Source organism: Candoia aspera, chromosome 6, assembly GCF_035149785.1.
Source record: "Candoia aspera isolate rCanAsp1 chromosome 6, rCanAsp1.hap2, whole genome shotgun sequence".
In the NCBI taxonomy this organism is placed as follows: Eukaryota; Metazoa; Chordata; class Lepidosauria; order Squamata; family Boidae; genus Candoia; species Candoia aspera.
In genome coordinates, this window is record NC_086158.1 from 53368895 (window position 1) to 53394311 (window position 25417).

General features: G+C 36.6%; 1 protein-coding gene across 3 annotated transcripts in view; it reads left to right on the forward strand.

Moving 5' to 3' along the window:
• MXI1 (MAX interactor 1, dimerization protein) overlaps positions 1-25417 on the forward strand; it is an 80707-nt gene that overhangs the window by 19888 nt on the left and 35402 nt on the right. For all 3 annotated transcript variants that reach the window (XM_063307131.1, XM_063307132.1, XM_063307133.1), the window contains one exon: positions 11284-11313. In XM_063307131.1, the coding sequence (XP_063163201.1) occupies positions 11284-11313 (30 nt within the window). The remainder of the gene's footprint in view (positions 1-11283; positions 11314-25417) is intronic.

Below are 25417 nucleotides of genomic sequence, written 5' to 3' on the forward strand. Positions count from 1 at the left end.
AAAGAATAAAAAAATGATAAGACCCTAGAATCTTTTCAGTTAAAAACCAAGGAGAATAAATAATGTTTATAAAGCATACATTAAAGCAACTCCAGATTTAACTAACAGCGTTTCTCTTGGAAGGGAATTTATTAGAGTAGTGGTCATTATTGAGAAGGTTCCCTCTCTGATGCCCCTTTAAATGGTGGGCCAATAAGTAGGGCATCCAAAATGTATAATCTTAAATCAGGAAAAGGTTGTATAGCAGGCTAAGAAATTGTACTACAGCTATTTATGCACCATTTTAAACAGATTTGACTTCCTTAGCCCAGTGGTGAGTTAAACCAATCAGTTGCTGCTATTTCCTGTGATTGATTGGTTCCCTAGGATAGAGAAGCAAATTCTAGTCTAAAATGGTACACACCAAATGCAACTTCAACTAGCTGGCTTGTGTGGTGATCCTGTAGCTAGTCTGGGAGAGAGAGAGAGAGAGGCAAGTGTAGTGTGGAAGAGGAAATAGCAGCAGTAAAGGAAGAGCTGCTGGTGATATAGGAGGAGTTAGAAACAAAGAAGGCAAAGAGCCATTAATAATAAAGAGGTTCCCTACCTCTTAGCAGGGGGAGAGAGAAGGCAAGCCTTTCATTACTCTGTTCCTCCCAGCAAAATGGGTCAAAATTGCTCTGTTTTTGCTGCTAATGGACTCATTTTCTCTTCTTCGTGGTGGTTGGGATGCATGCTCATGGCTCTCTTTTCTGCCTGAAAAAGGGGTCAAAACTGCTGTGTTTGGTTGCCATTAGTGAAAATAGAGCAATTTTGAGTATGGGGGAGGTATTTATACATGGGGTAGGGCGATTAGTAGGAATATGAATGAATGAATGAATGAATGAATGAATGAATGAATGAATGAATGAATCTCTCTCTCTCTCTCTCTCTCTCTCTCTCTCGGGTAGAGAGATCTCTCTCTCTCTCTCCCCAAAAAGATGTTTGTGTGTGAAAGAGATGTAGGTGGTTGGAGTTTGGAAAAAAAAATTTTTTTCGTTTAAATACTTTTTTTTTTTACTTACTTGCTGTGCTCCATTGTGTCAGTGGCTATGCTTTCATGACAGCCTTACCAAATTTTTCTGGCAGCTATTTTGTGCTCATGTCTTTGACATTTTGTCAAAATCCAGATATGTCTGGAAATCTGAGAAGGTTGCATGGCCTGGATATCAATGTAAACATCAGTTTTGAATTCCAGATTGCTTTTGTGGCCCTTTTTGGGGCTAAAGGTAATTTGGGAAGGGGGCAACCACTTCCTTTATTGCCCAGCAAGGCTATCCACCTTTTGCCAGCCCAGGACTAGCAAATGTTTTTAAAAGGCACAGAAGTGGAAATGATACAGTACAATGTTAAGTATGTTTATGCAGATATAACATTTTAAAGTATAGAATCTGAGTCCTGTTGAATAAGTTCATTCCTGTGCACACTTACCTGGATGTAAGGTCTGTTGAACACAGAAAAAAATAATTCTAGGTAGACATATGTAAAAAAACTGAAATGTTAGAAACCAGTATCCTTGCAAAAATAGATATATTACATGTAGATCCAATTTTACTGTAACAGACAACTTCTTACAGAGAACCATAATGCATTAAGACAGTGAATGGCTCTACTGTATAAGGCTCAGAATATGACTACACCCAGGATTACACCAGAGACATTACTGAATATACATGACAGAATATGGAAGGACTAATATTGATATGCATGACAGAGCTCCCTGAGGAATAAGTGTGTCTGCATAATTTCAAGGACAACGTCTGGCAACATGGAGGAGGGACATTACTACACTGACATATATAATCTGCCACTGAGGCCATTCTACTTTCCCTATTCTACTTTCCCAAATAATATATTGACAGAAATTGATTTGCTAGACTTTTTGTTGTTGTTGCTCACAGTGAAAATTCCCATGTCTGATATTTGTAAATTTCATTTGTTTCTGGGCATAAAAAATGGGTACTTGGCAAACTGTTAGCAAGCTTAATTCAGTCTAAGTAGCACTAGGTCAAAATGCCAAGTGAAGGGATGTATTTCATGGAATGAACTTGCCTTTGGGCAACTTCTTGATGTTTCTTATGGGGAGGGTGTGAAATTTTTCTGTAAGCAGTAAGTACTGAAGTAAGGGAAAATATATGTCCTTGTTGCCAAAGCAACCAAATTAATGTTCCTTGCTCCATCTGTCTTAGGAGTAGTCAACCTGAGTCTTTTCAGATGTTTTGAGCTACAGATTCCATAAGGCTTTGCCAGAATGGCTGAGGGAGCTAGTACAAAAGAAGCTCCAAACAACAGATTACTTAAATTTCTTTATACCTCCCCCCAGAGGTGTGTTTGGCCTCTACCCCTCTTTCATTCAGGTTTTGTTTCAACAAGCTGTAATATGAATAAAGGCACATGTGGTTGCTGTTAAATAAATAAATAAATCCTATTGAAAATAATGTAGTGCAGGTGGATAATGACTGGATACATTCCTCTTTCCATTAATTTCTTAAACATTTGGAAAGAGAAAGGGTTTTATTTTCCCCTTATGATGTTGTTTTAAACTCAGAACTGGCCATGCTCCTGATCCTTGATTCTTGGTCAGAACTGCATGGTGAAATATATTTTTGATGTAAAAGATCCCTCTGAAGCAAAAGAATCAGTGGCTGAAAATAGGCCTCGAACAGTGGTGAGTAGGACCATGCCTATGTATCAAATACATTTTCCTCCTCTGAAAAGAGTTACTTGCACGTCTGAAATAGAACTTAGTTAAAATTTTGGTGCAGTAGTAGTTTCAAAAATTCTATTTCCTAGAGTCGGAAAGAGTCCAGAGTCATCCAGCATATAAATTTAATTTATTGTTATTATTAATCATAAAATATTTAAAAATCCAGGCCAAGTCAGAAATACATTTGTGGTGATTAGTGTTTCTTAAACTATATTCTGTGGAGTACAGTGTTCCATGAACAATTTAAAAGTGTTCTAGGAATTGGTCCAAGGGAAGTTTTGCTCTGGGGCTTAGATCCATTCAATGACCCAAGAAATATCCTATCCATGAAATAAGAGGAGGTGTTGTTTTCATTCACAATATCAACATAGGCTAAATGTTACACTGTATCTATGATTTTCTTTAATAAATCTCATTCTGGATATTGATGAAATATGCCACTGAATTCAAACTCATATATATCATTAAGATTTATAATTGCTGCAGTATATCTAAGGGAAAATAAATAGCATTATTGATGAGTGTGTTTTATTTCAATATTATTTTTGGTGTTACTTTTCCTTTTGTCAAAGCAAAGCTACTTCTTTAAAAATCTTTAAAGATTTTTAAGATTTTTAAAGTTTTAGCACTTGATTTGTGGTAACACTTTAATTTCATCAAGTTCTTGAAACATGTTGAGAAGAACTCTGTTCTTAGCCTGGTGTTAGTTAAAAAAGAACCCCAGAGTTTAAATAAATAGCTGTTTGACTGAGTTTCCCTGCAATAAACAGAAGATATGTCCTCTCTACTTACCACGTCTAAGTATAAGTCAGAGAAACCTCACTCTTTAGTAATTGATGACATTGCAAATATATTTTGCAGTTTTTAAACATAGGCAATTTATCCTTGCATCTAAAAAGCAAAATATGGATGACTCCACAGATGTACCTGTGGATATCTTTGCAGCTATGCTCAGCATTTGATGCAGTCCTATCCTGTGCAGCATGCTATGAGTTCATTATAGGTTGGGTTCTGATTGGGTCTTGATCTGCTGTTTCAGACCACAAAGATAGTTACTGGTATTAAGTTATAAACAGCCCTCTTATGTCAGGTGCAATGGAAGCAACAGATAATTCTGTTCAGGATTGTTCCTTATTATAGAAATGCACACTGACTCTTACTGTTTCTGCTATATTAGACCTACGCTAATTTAAGGGAGATGTCAGCTTCTTAAACCTGGATTTACACCCATACAGTTTGTAACCCACAATCTATGTGGATGCTGTCCAGCACCTAATGATGTCTACTATGTAAAAATATTTGGAGATGGAGTTTAGTTCTGAGCCCTAAATGTGTGCAGTTCAAGCTACCTTTTTCTACTTCACCTTTTATTCCAGCTACCTATGGCAAAGAGAGGCATGTAATAGCAATACTCTTCACAGAACTAGTTTGCTTGAGCTACTAAGTTTGGTATGTATATTGTTCTTTCTGTTGGCCAAGAAAATAGGAGTGGTATATATTTTAGAGATATATCTTGGCTCCTTTCACTTGTTTTCTAATCCAGGTGAAAACCAACTTTAAGTGCTCAAATATTGGTTGTTGCCTAACCAAATAGAATGAATATTTTGGTTAGGCAGCAAAGATTACTTGACCTTCCTGTTATTCCAATGCTGTGAGTTTAGTGACTGCTTCTAATCCAGGGAGCTTTGGAGAACAGTTCAGTGTTGCTAACTTGCAGGAGATAATTTGGTGTATAATCCACCCTTGGGGGTGGGTAGAACAGATGCAGTCGTGTGGTATAGAAAACTGAGCAGCAGAAAAGGAGCCCATCTAGCATCATGTTCCTGCTCATCCGTAAAATTGGGTAATTAGTTTTCAACCTAAACAATCTCACCGGATTGTTGGGAAGGTAGAAAATTGAAGAGGGAATACCTTGTTTAAACAAGTGCCAGGTACAAGCAGAGGTGGTAGGTTGTAATGCAGTCTGTTGTAATGACCTCTGCTTGAGATTGGATAATGGCAGACAGCATAGCTTTTTTGAACATCTGTAGGCAACCTGATAATTCCTATCAGGGTACTCATAGGAGACCAACTTCAGTAACCGCCCTTTGCTATCACAAATAGACTGCTTCTGTCTCTTAGAAAGTGAATGCCGCTATTGCTAGGTTTCAAGGACAGAAGCAGTATGATCGCTTGGTTAACATTTTCTGTTTACTTTTTCCATGGGAACTTTATGTATATGTTATATTGCTAAAATATTGATGAGTCACCTTGTCTAATGCTGATGCTCCATAGCCTCCTGTCTCCTCCATACTCCTGATCTGTCTGCTCCCATATAGAAATACTATACTTGAGCATTAAAGCTGAGAAATCTAATTTATACTGTAATAGGGAGTCCTGTTATACTGAAGGAAAATCCAGGTACTTCCCAGAAATAAGGCATGACAAAGAAAGCTCCCTTGAACCTAGAAGGCTTTTTTATGAGCCTCAGATGGTGGTGTATAAAGCAGTGTACTGAATTCTAAAGTAGTTGCTGCTACCCCTTGTATTCAGGCCTTTCCATCTGATACACATGCATATGTAAAGGCTTAAGCATTTTTGTATACTGTATGTCTTAAGGCCTTCAGTCTGTCTTTCTTATGCTCTTTTTCTGTGTATTTTGCTCAAAGCTTTAAAAATGTCACCATAGGCAAAGGGTATTATTTGTATTAGATCTACTAGCAATATTTGGTATCCCCATATTCAGAACTATAATATAACTGTCTAAATCAGTAAAGTAAATAGCATACAGTTTGCAAGCGCATAGTTTACTTTCAAGTGCTAGATCAGATGTGTTGCATATCTCTTACTTGATTCTTTGCTTAATATCTGGATGTTGAGATCTTTGTAGGTATTCTTTGTCTTTTTTTTTAAAGAACTATCTTATAGTAATATCTTAGCTCGGGTTTGCCTTCCATTTCCTGACAAGAAGGTCTCAGAAAGGAATTGTGTTGCACAGAGTATTTTAGAAATCTAAATCCTCTAAGGTACTGTGCTATAGAGATAACCTAGAAATTATTGGAAATGCATTTAAATATAACTATATCCCAGGCACATTGAAAGAAGGATTTTTAACAACAAAAAATGAGGAATTTATAGAATTCTCCTGTAGGTTCTTTTTCCTCATTTAAATGGTTTCATATAGAGAAGCTGCTGGGAAGTAAATGGCTGAAACAATGACTCCCTTGCACATTTCTTTGCTGTGAAAATCCAATTCCCTCCTGTGACTGGGCAAGTTTTATATTTAAATGCACAGAATTGTTCTAAGTTGTCTGATTTGGAGTTTAGTATCACTTTCCAGGAGTATGATGTAATGGTTGGAATGAGGGGTTAGGAATTGAGAGATATGTTTTTAAATTTGAGTTATAAAGCTTACTGACTGATTGTAGAATCAGTCACACACTGATAGATTTATCTCCTCCTATTCTTTTAAAGACTGGAGAATGTATTTTTAAGTGTGAGTGGAATAAGGGAACATGTGCAGAGTACATAGAAGTTTGAGTTACAGCTTTCCTGCTTGATCCACTAAGGCTAAAACTTTCTGGAATTCAAATCTACCCAGCTACTTTCTTTGCCACTCCAATTTTTAGCTTAATATCTGTTTTCCCAGAAAATCTGGGGCATTTGAGTGAATTTCAAGACAACTAAGAAGATCCCTATGGCTTACAACCAATTGCCAGAATTGCTTGCTTATCCACCAAACGTTACTTTCTGTCCCTCGTAGCGGTTAGCTTTGATATTCATGAACCTGTATTTCTAAAGGTCGTTTTTCCATCTCTAGAAACGTATTTTATTAAATAAGAAAACTGGGTTAAATAAATGTATTATTTACATTGCCTTGCTTGTGCTGAGAATCACAGTGTTTCTTAATATTTCAATAATTTGTTGTTAGCAGAGATATAGGCTGGCACAACTGTTCAATGAGTCCTGATAACTCTATGACAAACTGAGTGATGTACTGTAGTCAGTCTGTAGTGATATATTATATATATATTGTGTTGCATTTTATTTGTGCCTGGTACAATACCTGCATAATGTTTCAGGATTTAGAATTCCAAATCTGCTGCTTCTCTTTAAATCCCATTACTTCACTGAATCTAGTATGGTGGTAGGACAGAATTGTAGTATATACTTCTTCTGTGACACTGCTAATCACATGTGCCAAGAATAATTTTATTACCCATTCTGAATGCTAAATATGGGAAGAGAGGAAAAGTTAATTAATTAATTTTAATTTCTTCTACAAATATTTTTCTGTCAACGATCTGATATGCAAAAATATTAAGCTCCTTTTCATTTGATATGTGGATGGTTTTTAAAAGAGAAACCTCACTGGAAGGAATACTGCCCACCATTAAGCAAAATTCCTTGTATTTTCAAAGCAAAACTAAACATATATCCCTCCATTAAGGGCTTTTTGTGCATAGATGAATGATCTTAGCAGTCTCATTTCTTTGAATGTTGTCATTCACAAAAATGAGAAAGTGTTAGTATGCTTGTGGGAACTCTGATGTTTCTAGGAAAACTATCTATCTATCTATCTATCTATCTATCTATCTATCTATCTAAGTGGGGTTATTCTGGAACTGAGAGGGATAACTGATTGGAGTTGCTGGAAATTGACTCTGAGCATAACAGATCTGTTGTTCTGTGGCAAGGTCCAGTTTAAATTAGAAACAGCATACAATATGGAATTCAGATTTCAAATGGAGGAACATCTCTTTATTTTACTAGACCCACTGCACTCTTCAGCTAAGTCAAAACTCTCTTTCCATTAGCAGAAAAGTACTGTTTGGGGTCCAAGTCATAGCACTATATATGTGATCTTGAGCTCCTGAAGGAAAGGTAAGATAAATCAACTAGACAAAAATTGGAGGATTTAAAAACAATGCTTAAGGCTGTACAGGAGAGAGGACATAGGAGTCCTTTCTAACAGAGCTTTATTTCTTCCTTCCCTTTGGCTATAGTAGGGTAAACTATGGATGATGTCATTATTTATTTCATGGAGCAATCCTTAGGTTAGTAGTTTATGTGAATTATATTTATTTTCCTACAGATAATTCTTGTTGATTCAGATATTCATCTTTTCTTTTTTTCTTTTTTTGGTACTGTCAGATGCTCCCAGCTTATTCATTAGGCCTCCATCTTTAATATGAACCATGTTAGTGCTACACCCAAAGATTAAGAATCTTATTTGCAGGGAGTGGCTTATTTGAAAGATCTCTTCATGCTGATGGCTACTAAACAATTTACTTAATGAAGCTTTGCTTTTGAATTTGTAGCTGCTTGGTACAAAGCAGGAAGGAATAGTAATGATAGCACTGAAGCTTAGCATAGTTTATGAAATGGAAATGCTAGATTGTCTGCTTGGAATCTAATACTTCTTACAAGTGAAGTATTGTCTTCTTGCATACCACTACAGTAGGTAGCTTCAACCTGGCACATGTGAGGGTACTAGACTTCCATCATCTCCAACTGACATGGCCTATTATGAGAAGATTAGACCATAATCAGGTTGGAGATGGCTGATCTAGTCTGTTGACAAGAAGAGACTATTCTGTTTAATGATTATGTGCACAGACAACTTTGCAAGATAGTTGAGTTCTAATTTTAGTTTTAGTTAGAAATGTTTTATGAAGATGCAGGAGACAAAAACAGCATATTTTCTAAGGAGAGAACACTGATTATCTCTTGAGTTACCAAGGAGAACACTACATGTATTTCAAAATGTTTTCTATTTTAAGGATTGTTCCTTGTAGTAGTCTGACAGGATATATTTAGCAGCTGCAGAAGTTTTTCTTTTTTCTTTCTTTTTCACTCCTATGTGGGAAAGTTCATACTATTTTATTTTATGCCAGTATGGTTTTAAATCACAGTATAAATTAACAAACTTCATGAGAAGATGGCAGCCCTCCTCATTTGTGGTGTTTTGATGGAAGGAAGATAAGTAATAGAATCTCCTATGTGTGAGAAGTAAAGGAGAGCCTGCTGTTTTAATTTTGTTCCCAGTGGTGGGCCGAACTTTGTTCTTTCAGCTCCAACCTTGATGAGTGGTTTGATTATAATCTAGGAATTCAGTCCTTTGCATAGGAGTTGTAGCCCTTAATGGAGTCTCCAGAAAGGGGGAGATGTTTCCTGCAGGAACAAACAGTAAATAAAATTATTAATATACAGTTGTGATTTATATACAGATTGCTTCCACTGCATATGGTTGTAACTGTGTGGGTTTTTCCTTGTCTTTAACCCATTCAAAAGAATTTCATTTGTGTTTCTCAGATATTAAAAAAATACTCTCTGCTTCACAATATTTATTTATTTATTTATTTATTTATTTAATTTGTTCCCGCCCATCTCCTCCCATCGGGGGACTCTGGGCTGTTTACAATAATTGATTAAAACAACAGCCATACAATAAAATAAAATATACAAATATAAAATTATTGTAATAAATAAATACCCAATGTAGCTTGCGCAGCAGTAGTGTTAAATGTACCCTTCTAGGGCGCCAAAAACAGCCTGCGCGGCTGCATTCTGGACCAGCTGAAGCTTCCGGAAACTTTTCCAGGGTAGCCCCATGTAGAGCACATTGCAATAGTCTATATGAGACATAACAAGGGCATGAGTGACTGTTTAAAGGGCCTCCTTTGAACAGTCACTCGTGCATTTTTTGCATTTGGATTTAACAATCCAAATACAAAAAATTTATACATGCATGATAAAGAATACAATAAATAGGCATGCTTTATTAATTCTATAATTTTGTTTCCTAAGTGTTGAACAAAATATATGTGATATTATGGTAATCAGTGGGCTTCAAGAATTTTAGGTCAAAACTAGAAATGAATAGGGAGGTTGCTGTGACATGCCAATGAATTGAGAAAGATATTTTTGAGATTGATTGGTGTAACCCAAAATAGAGAAGTGCTCCCTTTTCTCTTTGCTATGTCCTGAGGGACATGATATCTTGTCCCATCTGCTTGTATTTTTAAATTGCTGCCTGCTAATGCAGTGCAGGGATAATTGTTTTTAAAATCTGATTTTATTAGCTTATTAATACATACAGATATGCATATTTAGAGAATAAAATATAGATAAGTACATTTAAGGAATAAAATTTGGCGGGTATTGCTGTTTTCCTTTTAAACTTGCATGCTGTTTATAGTGTTTTGAACAGTGGAAAAGTAGCTAACTATCAGTACAAGTTATTCCATTTCCAATTCACAGTTTCCAAATTTCTCCATCACAATTAGAGTATCTGATACATCTGACTGACAGTCTAGCTCCAGGCTGGAAATTTAAATAATTCTGATTAATCCTTCAAAGTTTCTTTGTGGGGTTTTTTTTTAACATGTCTCTTAGCATTTCTTCATTACCACTATTTTTTAGAAGTTACTGATCCACAGAAAATTCTCATTGAGATTGGAATTCTTCATTAATTCAGTTTTACAACCACATGGTTTTCATAAAAGGTTCTTTCAACTGATGATGGAAGACAATATTTGAGCATCAGGAAAGTGTGAAGATAATACCTCAGCTGTATTCATATTCATATTTAATTTTTTGGTACTGTTTTGATTGTTTGATTGTTGTTATTATTGTTAGCTGCCCAGAATCACTGGTTTGAGGTGGGTGGCTATATATAAATTGATTAAATAAATAAATAAATAAATCTTAAGGAAATATTTTGTCAAATCTGCTTAAAATAATAGGCTTTGTATTAAAAAAACAAAATAGACATTCTGGGATCAACTTATTTTACAGTATATTTTTTAAAAACAGTAAAATCTTTTTAGTTAATGTTAGTACTTTATAATTTGATGAGTGTCAGATTCTACATAATTAAGTTCTTATATTTTATGTTACAGTTAGCATACCAGTAAAAAGATGAACTCTGCAAATAGCTTTGGAAACTTGCAGATTGCTTGCAAAGTGTAGTAAATTGGCTTGAACAAGATCATATAATCCTGAGTTTTAAATTTTTAAAATAATTTTCTTATGGTTTCATGATCTGATCTATCCACATGAATAGGTGTCTATAGTAGTTAAATATAAGGAAAGACCCTGGATAATGAGGGGCATTCTCCTTTATTTCCATTTATTTCTTTTTACTTCTTTTAAACCATATAATCAGCATCATATTTATAAAATGATGGGCTGCTTCATACTAGAGAATAGTGGTGACCGAAGCAATAAGCAAATTGATATTGAGCTGAAGAGAAATTGTAAAGCTTAGAACTTTGCACTAAGAGCTACAGTTGTAATTATTAAAAGCTGAGTCTTAGTTGAAGAGTTGGTACATATTTCTTTGTACACAGTTGGTTATGTTGTTGAATATGAAACTTATAACTGGAAATGAAAAACTGCTTATGGCTTATGGCAGCCATCATTCAACTTGGTCTTCTCCAAATTCCTCTGAAAGATAGGAATTACCCACTAAATTATTTGCAAGACACTAGAATAAAGAAAGGCGCTTATGAGAATGGGTTTTTGAGTTAGACTAGAGATGTTTACTTATTTCTTTTTCTTGATTTATCTTCCAGGTCTACGCACAATGAACTAGAAAAGAATCGGTAAGTCATTAACAAACAGGGCTTCACGAACTGCAAACTTCATTAATATTTTAATTGTTAAAACAGTTAAGTTGTCCTGTGTTGGTATTCCCCTATCTAGTGTTTGCTAGATAGATTGGACAACAATTACCAGCATCCGCATGCCCAACTGGCTAGGAAGGATGGGAATTGTTGTCCCAAATACTTCAATTATTGGGAAAGGTTGTTTTATGAGTTTTGGTAGTCTGGAAATGCCATATCACACTACATGACTGTTTAAAACAATAACAACAAGCTTCAAATACAGATCAGAAAAATGTTGAACTTGTGCCCATCCTCCTTAAAATGCAAAGAAGTGACCTATTTTTACAGCTAATCTGTTTTCAGAGAAAATACTGTTTCTCTTCTTGCAAACTGAAATCTGATTGAGTCAGTGTCCATACAGAAGGTTGCTAGGGTATCGGATTTCCAAACACTGGTACATATTAGCTAAAGAGCTTGTGTGTTTGTTTTTGTCTTGCTCTCTTTTTTGCCTCTCAGGCCTGTCATAATATCTGCCCCACTACAGAAAAAAATCATTGACCAATGGTCTCTAGATTCCGGCTACCCCTTGTTCTGTGGAACAGTGTTCTGGTAACATGCTTTAGGACGTAGCCTAATCATCCTTGAGCCACACTTTCACAACACCTGCATTTTTGTTGCTTCACTAGTTCTACTCTATGACTCATCACCTTTACAACAGAATAGAAATACTACTGGGACAGCAGGGAGTTAGTTCACACACATATCAGGTTATAGCATTGCTTTTAGGATGCTATCACTGTATCAGGATCCTATTTATACATTTATCTTCAAGACTGGAGAGGAGACAGGTTGGTTGAATCAACAGTCTCAGACTCATTATTAGTCCTGTGGAAAAGGAAAAGGAAAAGTGTTTAATGGAAGAACAGATTATTTGGAATTTATTTAGAAGAGAACACTGCAGGATTACCTTGATTTAGCATGATAGATAAAGCTGAACTGGAACAGGAGAAGTTACATACCTGCATTCAGTCAAAAGGCCAGAATCCTTTTACTGTAGTGTTTTGTAGCTGTAGTTTTGTTTTGTCTGTTACTGGTTTACTGTTTGACAAAGACTGTACTTTGTATATTTCCTGTATTTGTTTACTTCCTTGTTTCAGCTCTGTGGGCTGGTGAGCTGTTCTTTTGACCCAGCCTTGAGATTTTTATTGTGTTAAGGCTAAATGTTTATAAGATTTGTGTGCTTCTGAGGGGAAAGAGGGAATTCAGTGGCAAAATGGGGTACCCTTGAAATGCAAAGTTCTGTGAGGCTAGGTAGAAAATAGATTATGGGTCAAAAATTACACTGGTGACAAACAGTGGATCTTGGATAGAGAGCAAAGAATGGTGCAAATGCTCACCAGTTAGTAAAGAACATCACAAGAAAGATGTGAGTGAATACTTCCATACCTGCATACTGATACCATGTGAAGAAACTCAAGAAATTGAAAGACTTTTCTGAGATTTAAGTGATATAAGGTATTCATAATAGATATTGGGACAAATATTAGCAGTTAAGATTAGCAAAAACTTTAGCAGATAATCTAAGATGGCCTTTTCTAACCTAGTACCCTCTAGATGTGTTGAACTTCACCTTCTATAATTCGTAGTGAACATAGCATTGTAGATAGAATGCAGTACAATTCCTATCATGGGGCAAGTTATTACATATAAAACATAACATGAGTGGAGAAAGGGGAGAGACAGAAATATACAGTGTGGAGTGCAGAGTTTGTAGTGTAATGAGGCCCATTATATTGGTGAACCTGTGGTTCTAGCACAACTATAAAGCTACAGAGTTTAGCATAACATCATTCTGCATTTTAACTATTGACTTAACTCCTTCTTAAATAACACAAGAGCTGGAAAAACAAAAGATCAACACTGATCTTCTGACATTTTTAAAGCAGTGTCAGATTTGATTTTGGCTATACTTCCCTCATGCCGCTCAATCAATAGCTGATTTTGAACACTGTACTAAGCTATGGCTTGTTGTAACTATTGAACTGTTAAACAAACCAAAATGGCCTGGTTCACATAATGTTAAATAATAAAAATGAAGGCTATATCACTTTTTCTGCTCTGATTGTGTTTTGAGTGTAGTGCCAGGCCCCTCACTGCAAAAAGTTTTAGGTGGACCAGGATAAAAAATGTAATAAAATTAACTACAGATAATACAATTACTCTCAAGTCAGGTTCCTAATTATTTCCCAGTTTTTTTTTCATATCAAAGCTTTTAATTTGGTATCAACATTTGGAGGTTTCTAGGAACAACGTCTAATGTTTTTGGGACAATCTATAGCCTTGGAGTGTCAGATTATACATCTCTTAATTAGACTATGATTTACAAAACCCCAAATCAAATGTGAATGAGGCTAACCTCTCCCTAGATTTTTCCTATCACTTAGTTCTCTCCTAATAAATGCTTATTAGGCAAAAGTATGCCTTTGTGCTGTTCCCTCCCCACCCCATACATTTCTTATGAGAGTAGCTCCCACCATGACCTCCCACCATGACCTGTGGAACTTCAGCTTCCTAATAGTTTATTCTTGAATGCAGCTGGTCAGAATTGGGTTCAGATGCTCATTCTAAAATTCAGAACAATCTTCTATCATCGCACATTTTATTTTTGTTGAATATCTCCACTCCATGCTTGGTTTATCCAGTGTTTTCAAAATGGTATCAACCCATTTGCTGCATTGTGCTCCACTTTCATCATATTAGTATTGGGATAAGTGGTCAATTTACTAATGCCTAACCTTAGAGCAAAGTTTACTACATATTTCTCAACCCATCCACATTTTAACTCCCAAGAATTTTCAGCAGTGACCATGCTGGTTGGAAATTCTGGAGCTGAATCTGGTGGAAGATAGTGGAATGAATTATGCTGCTTTTAAAATAGCTTTTCTGTTATATATTAAATATTTGTAGAGGATACAAATAGGATGTCAGAAAAACAGGGAGAGATTCAGCACTTGGGCATCATTACCCTGACACTTGTTCCAGTGGAATGAGGCGTGAAAGCAGTAAAGAATTGGGCAGGGGAGGTGGCAGGGGTCTATCATTTTTTTCCTTGGCCCTTTCTCCACCCATTTCTACTAATAACATTTTATAGATACTTCAGCTTAAAAGGCAAAATCACTAAAATAGTTTCTTGAGAACCAGATGGTACACATTTGCACTACTAGAGGAATACAAAAGGATTCCTTCATCAGATTTTCATTGCTCTCTATCTGTAGTGTCTTTAAGTCTGCAATGGTATCCAGACTTAACTGTGGCAAAGATAAAAATTTTGCACCTAATGGCATTTTACAGACAGTTGCTCAGTTTGGATTTTTTTGGGGTGGGTGGGCGGAGGTAGAGGTAGAGGTAGAGATGACTTTTTTTGAGGCTCATCGTTATCTCCATTATCAACATATCCTGTAATTTTTAAATTGTCCATTAGAGTATTAGGTACCTGATTCAGTCCCCCCACCCCACCCACCACCTTATCTGCAAGTACTTACTTGTCTGATAATGATATTTAAATTATATTTTAATCTATTCTGTTCAGAGGATGTAGTTTTCATAAAATAAGGAACTCAGATATAGTTTTTTTCAGATTTGTAATCTGTAAAGCTGTCTCCATATTTGAGCCTTCTTCTGAATTATGCCTTAGCTTTCTCATTTTTTACTGTAGTGTACAACCCAGACAATTCATTTCTGTTCTGTGTTTATTTTGAGAAACCCACAGTACCTTGTCCCCCTTCATGGTAAAATCTTGGATTTCTTTGTACTTTTCCTTCCAGTCATGGCTTTTCTCCTCCCATGCATGCAAATAAAGCATAGTGCTAGTTAAGGTCATATGTGTGTGTGTCTGTGTGTGTTTTACAGCTACTCACACATCTTTTGTAGGTTTTAGACTAGAATTCCAGAAATATAGTATACCAATTTATTATACCTAGCTGAATGCAAATCTTAATATTTTTACATCAGGTTCCTACTTTAAAAACATATTGAAGCAGTATTCATAGTTTAAATAAAACATTATTAACATTTCACAAATAAAATTATTACAGTTTAAAAACATGGAGCACTTTCCCCTGTAGCCCTTCTTTATGTGCTCAAAACCTGTTTGCTGATGCCTTCTAATTTCATCATTTGCTTAACCACATGGTTGCCCTATTAAATTAAGGAAAACAATCATCATGCTTGACTTTAATCAAGGTTTGCAGCTATCTTCTGTCCTACAGACTCAGTGCCTGTGATGTTTGTATCCCTACTGCTTGCTCTTTGTAATTGTCCAGTCTGCAGGATTGTCTGTTCTCCTCTGTTGCAGAGAATAGGCTTTCCCACCTTAACTAGCTGCTCTAACTAATGACCATTGGTTTTTAGTTTGTTTCTGTTTTTGCTTCTAGCTTTCTTATTCATGTGCTAATCCTTCTTTTTCTTTGGAAATCTACAATCATGCTTGGGGGGAGCATGTATATTCAGTTTAGTGAGCTGAAATTGGAATTATGTCACTCCTTGATGCTTAAAGAGGAACTTATATTCTGCTTGTCTGGAAAATTTAAATTGTAGGCTGAATTTAGAGACATCTACATGCTATACTATTTACATTTCATGCAGTATGTACTTATTCCTTGCCTTCTCAATATTTTTTTAAGCCAAACTAGTTAGAATAGTTCCTCCCTCATCACTCTAAGATGATCTTGATACCCACAAAATGAGCTCATAGCTTCTCATGAGAAATAATATTCTTATAATATATAGGGAATAAAGTAAAATAAAAGAGACATTCTTCTGTTAAAGAATTTCATCTTTCGAAATAAGATATAATTGGAATTGGAATTATTTATATTTTAAAGCCTATATGATCAAGGCTGCCCTTAACAAGAAAACCTTCACATTTTGATTATGAAGAGCCATGATGGAATAATTTGTTGTTTATTCGTTCAGTCGCTTCCGACTCTTCATGACTTCATGGACCAGCCCATGCCAGAGCTTCCTGTCGGTTATCAACACCCCAGCTCCCCCAGGGACGAGTCCGTCACCTCTAGAATATCATCCATCCACCTTGCCCTTGGTCGGCCCCTCTTCCTTTTGCCCTCCACTCTCCCTAGCATCAGCATCTTCTCCAGGGTGTCCGTCTTCTCATTATGTGGCCAAAGTATTTCAGTTTGGCCTTTAATATTCCCTCAAGTGAGCAGTCTGGCTTAATTTCCTGGAGGATGGGCTGGTTTGATCTTCTTGCAGTCCAAGGCACGCTCAGAATTTTCCTCCAACACCACAGTTCCAAAGCATCGATCTTCCTTCTCTCAGCCTTCCTTATGGTCCAGCTCTTGCAGCCATATGTTACTATGGGGAACACCATTGCTTTAACTATGCGGACCTTTGTTGTCAGTGTGATGTCTCTGCTCTTAACTATTTTATCGAGATTTGTCATTGCTCTTCTCCCAAGGATTAAGCGCCTTCTGATTTCCTGACTGCAGTCAGCATCTGCAGTAATCTTTGCACCTAGGAATACAAAGTCTTTCACTGTTTCTACATTTTCTCCCTCGATTTCCCAATCTTAAATCAGTCCGTTGTTCCGTGGTCTGTTCTTACTGTTGCTGCTTGGTTGTTATACAGATTCTTCAGGAGGCAGACAAGATGACTTGGTATCCCCATACCACTAAGAACTTGCCACAATTTGTTATGGTCCACACAGTCAAAGGCTTTAGAATAGTCAATAAAACAGAAATAGATGTTTTTCTGAAACTCCCTGGCCTTTTCCATTATCCATCGGATATTGTCAATTTGGTCCCTAGTTCCTCTGCCTTTTCTAAACCCAGCTTGTACATCTGGCAATTCTCGCTCCATGAATTGCTGAAGTCTACCTTGCAGGATCTTGAGCATTACCTTACTGGCATGTGAAATGAGTGCCACTGTCGATAGTTTGAACATTCTTTAGTGTTTCCCTTTTTTGGTATGGGGATATAAGTTGATTTTTTCCAATCTGATGGCCATTCTTGTGTTTTCCAAATTTGCTGGCATATAGCATGCATTACCTTGACCGCATCATCTTGCAAGATTTTGAACAGTTCAGCTGGGATGCCGTCGTCTCCTGCTGCCTTATTATTAGCAATGCTTCTTAAGGCCCACTCAACCTCACTCTTCAGGATGTCTGGCTCTAGCTCACTGACCACACCGTCAAAGCTATCCCCGATATTGTTATCCTTCCTATAGAGGTCTTCTGTATATTCTTGCCACCTTTTCTTGATCTCTTCTTCTTCTGTTAGGTCCTTGCCATCTTTGTTTTTGATCATACCCATTTTGGCCTGGAATTTACCTCTGATGGTTCTAATTTTCTGGAAGAGGTCTCTTGTCCCTCCTATTCTATTGTCTTCTTCCACTTCCGCGCATTGCTTGTTTAAAAATAATTCCTTATCTCTTCTGGCTAACCTCTGGAATTTTGCATTTAATTGGGCATATCTCCCCCTATCACTGTTGCCTTTTGCTTTCCTTCTTTCTTGGGCTACTTCTAGTGTCTCAGCAGACAGCCATTTTGCCTTCTTGGCTTTCTCTTTCTTCAGGATGTATTTTGTTGCCGCCTCCTGAACAATGTTGCGGACTTCTGTCCATAGTTCTTCCGGGACCCTATCTACTAAGTCCAGTCCCTTAAATCTATTCTTCACGTCCACTGTATATTCCTTAGGAATATTCGTGAGCTCATATCTAGCTGATCTGTGGGTCTTCTCTAATCTCTTTAGTCTGATCCTAAATTGTGCAAGAAGGAGTTCATGATCGGAACTACAGTCAGCTCCAGGTCTTGTTTTTACTGACTGTATAGATGTCCACCACCTTTGGCTGCAAAGGATGTAGTCAATCTGATTTCAGTGTTGTCCATCTGGTGAAGTCCATGTATAAAGCCATCTCTTAGGTTGCTGGAAGAGGGTGTTTGTTATGCACATTGAGTTGCATAACTTAGCCTGTGTCCTGCTTCGTTTTGTTCTCCCAGGCCATGCTTACCTGTAATTCCAGGTGTCATTTGACTGCCCATCTTAGCATTCCAGTCTCCCGTGATGAAAATAACATCTCTTTTAGGTGTGTCGTCCAGTAGGTGCTGCAGATCCTCATAGAACTGCTCTACTTCAGCTTCTTCAGCATCTGTGGTTGGGGCGTATATTTGGATCACTGTGATGTTAGATGGCTTGCCCTGAATTCGAATTGAGATCATTCTATTGTTTTTTGAATTGTATCCAAACACTGCTTTAGCCACTTTACTATTAATTATGAAGGCTACTCCGTTTCTTCTGTGGTCCTCTTGTCCACAGTAGTAGATCTGGTGGTCATTTGATGTGAAGTGGCCCATTCCAGTCCATTTCAGTTCATTGATGCCCAAAATGTCTATCTTTAATCTTGACATCTCACCAATAACCACATCCAATTTGCCCTGGCTCATAGATCTTACATTCCAGGTTCCGATGGTGTGTTGATCCTTAGAACATCGGATTCGCCGTTCACCACCAGCACCGTCGGCCGCTAGCCGTCCTTTCGGCTTTGAGCTAGCTGCGTCATCACGTCTGGGGCTAGTTGAGCTCATCCTCTGTTCCTCCCCAGTAGCATTTTGACCATCTTCCGACCTGGGGGTCTCATCTTCCGATGGTATACCGACATATCTCTGGTTGTACTGATCCATTTAGTTTTCACGGCAAGAATACTGGGGTGGGTTGCCATTACCTTCCCCAGGGATCGCGTTTAGTCTGACCTCTCTGTCATGACCTTCCCGTCTTGGGTGTCCCTTCACGGTTTAGGTCATGGCATCACTGAGGTGCTCAAGCTCCAGCACCACGACAAGGTAATGATCCTTTGCTGAAGGATGGAATAATATCACGGGCCTATTTTGAACATTTTAATAATGACTAGCCAGATGACCCTGAGAAGCCCATAAGCAGGATATCTGTATAAGAGCACACTGTTGTTCAATTCCCCAGCAACTAGTCTAAAGATGATTACCCTTGAAATATAATTGGAATACAGTGGGAACTGTTTTCTCATGCTGCTACAGCTTACTCTAGGAACATCACTAGCTATAAGGTGCATTATTTCAAAAACACCATTTTATGGTAAGGCACTGCTAAATTAGCCCCACCTACATAGTTGCAGGCCTTTGAACATTATATAGTATAATAGAATGATTCGGTGGAAAAAAATTCCATGTTGCTATGAGAAGATTTAAAGGATACCCAAGCCAAATAATTATATTGATCTTCACAAACTAAATATTCTTAAACTAAATCTTCATAAATGTGTGTCTGTCTGTAGAGCAGTACTAGAGAAAAGAAATACTCTTCATTTGTTCAAATAATGTGTATATTTGTTGGTATAGTCATCATGTTGAATGAAGCATTGGCCATGGTTGACATAACACTAAACCATCTTTTAACATGGCTAGAACAGACTGTAGAAATAATCACTTACACATTTCCAGCACAGCCACAAGACTGAAAGCACTTCTCTTTGAATAATTAAAGTGAGTGCATTTTTTCAAGATTTATGTGACTGCTTAGAAGACTGTTCCCAATTGTCTACATGCTGCAAAACATCTCTTTTTACATCATCTGTTTTGCAGACCCCTATTAATTTAGCATTATGTTTGAATCCTGAACTGTGATCAATCATCTGTGATTAATAGAAACAAACCATGGAAACCATGTTTTCAAATTGGCCGAGGTTCTCTATAGTACATGCTACAACACCATTTAGACTGACATGAATTCTTCAGTGTCAGAGAGAAGAAATGCTGTTTTGAGATGACACTGCTACCCATTATTTTTGAAAACATTTGTTTCAGAACAAGTTATCAACAATTTTTTAAAAATATGCTATCCAATTAATAGAGGCAACTTTAGTTAAATGATAGATGAATTGGTTTCATTCAAGTATCACTCAGCTGATGATCAAAATCCTGGAAGTACAACCTTTTGAAACTGATTATGTACCACAGCATTGTTAATACTAGCATTTTTCATAGTCTTTTACCAAACATGGGGCAACAAAATGATATGGTTCTTTTAATCCTCTGTGCTATGTCACAACTCTTTCACATTCTACTACCTTTTCTTTTACTTAAAAGGATATAATTTATTCAAGACATAAGTTTATTGCTTTGAAGAAAAATTCCCCCATGCCTCTTTAACTGATTGTTATTCCACCATTCATTCACTGTCAGACACAAGTAGTTTGAATGACCTTCAAACTCTGTTCATTTATTTGAGTCAAACTAAATATGATGATTTCCACACCAAAAAATTAAGCTACTTCCCAGTAATGTTCCAAAGTCATTTTTAAGGAATATCAATAAAAAAATATTGAGGATATAAGTGACCTGTGTATGGAGAGATAGGATATTAATCCAGATTATGATGGTGGTGATGGTGAGGATGTCATCATCTTCAGGAATCCCACTGTTGAACATTCTGGGTGATGACCCTCCTCTGGAGAGTATTTGGGAGAAGATGGAAGATTACTGTATATGATCCCTAAGCAGCAGAATTGGTTTGATATAAGGAAATGTTATGGATGTTTTCTTTATTCTTTATTTTTTACCTTATATGTGGTATTTTTAAGTCCCTCAATCTCTGGGTTGATGTGGCACAAAAAATGATATAAATAAAATAAAAAATAATTCATTGGATTTTTTTCTGAAATTGGCATTTATTTAGAAATCAAAATTAAGAAATGATTAAGAGGAAACATCTGTTAGAGATAGGGCATATATATTCCGGATACAAAATAACTTCTGTCAGGATAGAAGAAGACAGTGAATGGGTTCATATATCATCTAATTTCTAGTTTATTTGACTATGCTTTGTTGAATAAATGTTTAATTGTTTGGATTCCTACTATAGACTAAGTCATAAACATGGTGTACAAGCCAGGGTAGCTTAGTTCACACAACGCTATAAGTCAAAATAAAAAAATCACATTGTATTTTAGTATGAGAAATTAGTTACAGACATGAAATGGAAATTTAGACCAGGATGAATGCACTTTTCCTGATTATATGCATGTCAAAATCAGCATTTAAAAAAATATTTTAGACACTTCATAATGCTATGTTGCAAGACTGAGCACTTGACCCAAATGTTTTTCCTCATTGTGATTGGATTTTAACATCTGCAACTAAGCTCTTTTTAGGAAGGGTTGTTCAGTTTTCTTCAAATTAACCTAATAATTTCATTCTCCAAAATCATCTTTTAATATTCAAGAAGGTTTCACACATGGATGGCTTTCTGATGCTATATTCAGAATTCTTTAAAAAGTCAGTTCTGTGGTATTTGTGGTTATTCCATAATGTAATTAAGATGTTTCATATCTTAGCATGGTATAGAATAAACAACAGAAGTAGGTACCTTTTCATCCTATTCCTCACATAGACAATATACTTGAACATATTAAGATTTTGCTGTCTAGACTCAGAAATCATTTGGCTGGCTTTTAAAGCATATTGTGAACAAGTCTCCTCTTACTAGTCACAATGTTCATATTTCTGGATTGATAAAATAATAAAGTATAATATTCAATGATTCTTGGATCAGCCTGTTCTCCTCAGCTCTTGTTCCCTGCCCCTCATCTGCTCTGGAAGATTCCCCAACTCTCCAGAGAAGATTTAAAAGATGGAGAGTTGCAGGGGACTTTCTCAAAAAGTTTAACGTGACATTATGAAATAGTTTGTAATGCTGTAATTTTTTTAAAAAAGATTTGAGGGGTAATTCCCCAAGATAAAGTGCATCTGTAACCATTGTATTCACAATGGTGAATCTGTGCATATTTAATGATTTTTGAAATAAGTATTGTAATTGCTTTGTATCTACTTAAAACTAGCATATTCTCTTAAAGTGTTTATTAGTGTGCATGCTCTTGCATTCAAATGTGAATGCAAGAGCATGCACATGAAAATGTTGACAATACATTTTTTATTCTTTTGCCACACAACTTGAATTTTGTCATTGCCCATGGCAAGGTAAAGAGTGCAGTGAGTCAACTGTTTGATAACAGGGAATTATAGATTAATAGTAAGCCCTTAATGTGCAGGGGAGTCTTAGTTTCATATTGCAAAAGTTCAGTGCCTCCAAGCAATATGAATATATTCTACCCATTCAGAAATTTTCAGGTTAACTTATTTGCATCATTAGGGAGGCTGTATGCTGCACTTGTATTTGATTATTTTAAGACAGTCAGTGATGCTAAATATAAGCCTTGTTGTTAAGACATCTGTAAATTAACCATATTCCGTCATCAGAATGATGGGGCCAATAGGAAGCATTAACACTTTTTCTGGTGAGAAGGCAGAACAAGAAAGAGCATCCTTCCCATCCCTTGGAGGAAACCCCTTTTGTCTTTGCTTTGTCTAGAAGTTCGATGGTATCGAGTAAATCCAGCTTCCAAAGGTGATTTATAAAAACAAAGAATGAGAAAAAAAAATAGGAAATAAAATGAGAGACTGAAGATTCCAGGGGGATTTTGCCAGGTCTTCCCCATGGAGAAATTTCCATCTTATCCCCAAACCTCTTGATTGCCATCAAGGAGTGGGCATGGACTTCAGAGGCAACAGAAGAGCCCTGAAAGCAGCCAGCTGTTGCTAACTGCAGTGCCCTTTTGATGAATACAGTTGAGCATCCATAGCCCAAACACCCTTCATAGCCCTCAGCCCTGGAGTAGAGCAGAGAGCTCCCAGATTCAGAAAAAGTCCCAGCTATAATTGGGTGGCACTCCCCTGGCAATTATAAAATTAGGCACCTAAAACATAATGTGCAATATGAGAATATGGAATAGGCTTGGGGAGTAGAAGCTTGGACTAATTATTCAGCCCAGCAGTTGAAATGTTCTAGAGGCAAGGAGATGCTACAATGCCATGACATCCTCTCCAGTAAACTAGAATCTCTCATGATCCTGTCCCCAAGGTAGTAGCCATCTGGAATGGGATCTATTTTACTTTCTTGGATTGCTAAGGTTGTAGCCTCATACACAAACCTCAGTGCTCCTTGAGCTGACAATTGCTTGGGCACCACTGACTTAGCTGTGGAGCATAAATGTCCGTTCTTAGTTGTTTGGTCTGTAACTATGTTGACTAAGAATGGGTTGCTTAGTATCTCCAGTTTCTTCTTTGGGAGTAAACTGAACAGGATAGTTAGACCAAGGAGGCCTGAGTTCCTTGAAGACTAAGTTACAGAAAAATTCTGGAAAGGACATAACTGGATCCAATAATATCTCCTCTTGGAATATTTTGAAGACTCAGTTAAAAGTAGATGTTCTGTCCTTGGACCCAATTCTGAACCAAGTTCCAACTATTGCCTGGAATTTGAGTGGGAACTGTTTCTGAACAGAGGCCTGACCTTGTAGCTGAAACCATAATCTCCCTAAGTTGCTCTACCACCATGAGGGTTGATCATATGACTTAGCTTCTGTAGGTGGTTCAAAAGATAATGATTAGAGAAAATATCAAATATTTCAGAACTTAATAGTTTCCTTCATTTAGGATAAGGTAAAGAATTAACATCTTAACACTAAGAAGGCAGATAACACTTTCTAGATAGTTAGGGAATGCTACTTTCCAATCATTCACAAATCTGACATTTGTTCAGGGGAATCTCTCCTTTTCCTACCAATAGTGCACCAGAAGGCTATTTCACAATAACTCCATATTCTGTTGGTAAATCCAATGTAGGCACATCACTGATACACTGGGTCTGTATTTCTAGCCCATACTTAGCAATCCTAAATGATTTGTGGAAACAGAGACTTTGATTCAATTTCTTATATTACAATTTCTTTCAGCTGCAATTGCTGTATGTAGGAAATTACTCTCTTCCTATTTTTTTGTTTTTATTAATGTATAGTTTTTGTTTTTTTCAGTCACTCTTATTGCAGATAGGTTTTGTTTTTCATGTTTTATTTTATTGTGACAAATATTTTATTTGTCACTGACCAATATATTGTACAATATACTCTGTTCCATAGTACATTACTTCATCCTCCCGTAATCTGGTATCTTCCCATTTGTGATGGGACTAGAACTCACACAATTCCTAGCAAGTTTTAGTCTCAACCTATCTGGAGAGCATTAGGTTGGGAAAAGCTGTGTAAATTTCTGGTTGTCTTTCTGCATTCAGCCACCTGCAGTTCTTTTTAAGATTCTAACTTGGAGATCCTACACATATATAACAGATTTCTTGCATAAAATGTTATAAACATGACAGAAGGGGTGAGGCTTGCTTGCCCAGATAGGATTTGTGACTGCATTAAATTTCCCTCATCGAAATATGTTATTTTGAGGTAACACTAGATAATATAAAATATCTGTATGGATTTTTTGTTTGATATACAATATAAGTTCATACTATTGCTTGATGTGTATTTGCTGAGTTTTGAAGACCTGGAAATATTTGGAGAGACTGTAAACTGGAACTATGTGGATATTGAATTCCATGCCATTTTCATGTTTTCTGGGGATGTTTCATATCAGGTATTTGGACATTTTCACTATTTCTCCAGATCTTAAGCATAGCGGATAAGGATGTTGTGGTAGGGGTGGTAGCAAATCAGACTGTAAATTCTTGAAGCAACAGTCCTGTTACTTTTATTCACAAAGGGAAAAGCTTTTAATAGCAGCTATTTTGAGTCAGTCTAAGGAAGGAAATGGAGGAAATCAGAACTATTCTTGAGAGAGATTACCTATAAAAGCTTGTTATATTATCAGAGCTTTCTCTCTTGTCAATTCAGAATGTATCCTGATACCTTATTCAATCTGAATTTTTGTTTCTTTGAGATGTTTTTCCCCCTTCTTCTTTAAGTAAATGTGTTTCTACAGGTGGAAATTCTTAGGTAGTATAGATAATATTATTTTGTCTATGGCAGGAGGCCACTCTGACATCAGCATTCTCTTTTGGACTAGGTAGAACCTGGCTAACCATGACTGATATAAGAAAGCTATATAGGGTTGGATCTGGTTAGTTCTTTGATGAGACATCACCATGAAATATAAAAGATGTAGGCTAGATATAATTTACAAAAACCTAAATGGTGGTGTCCTTTAAGCACC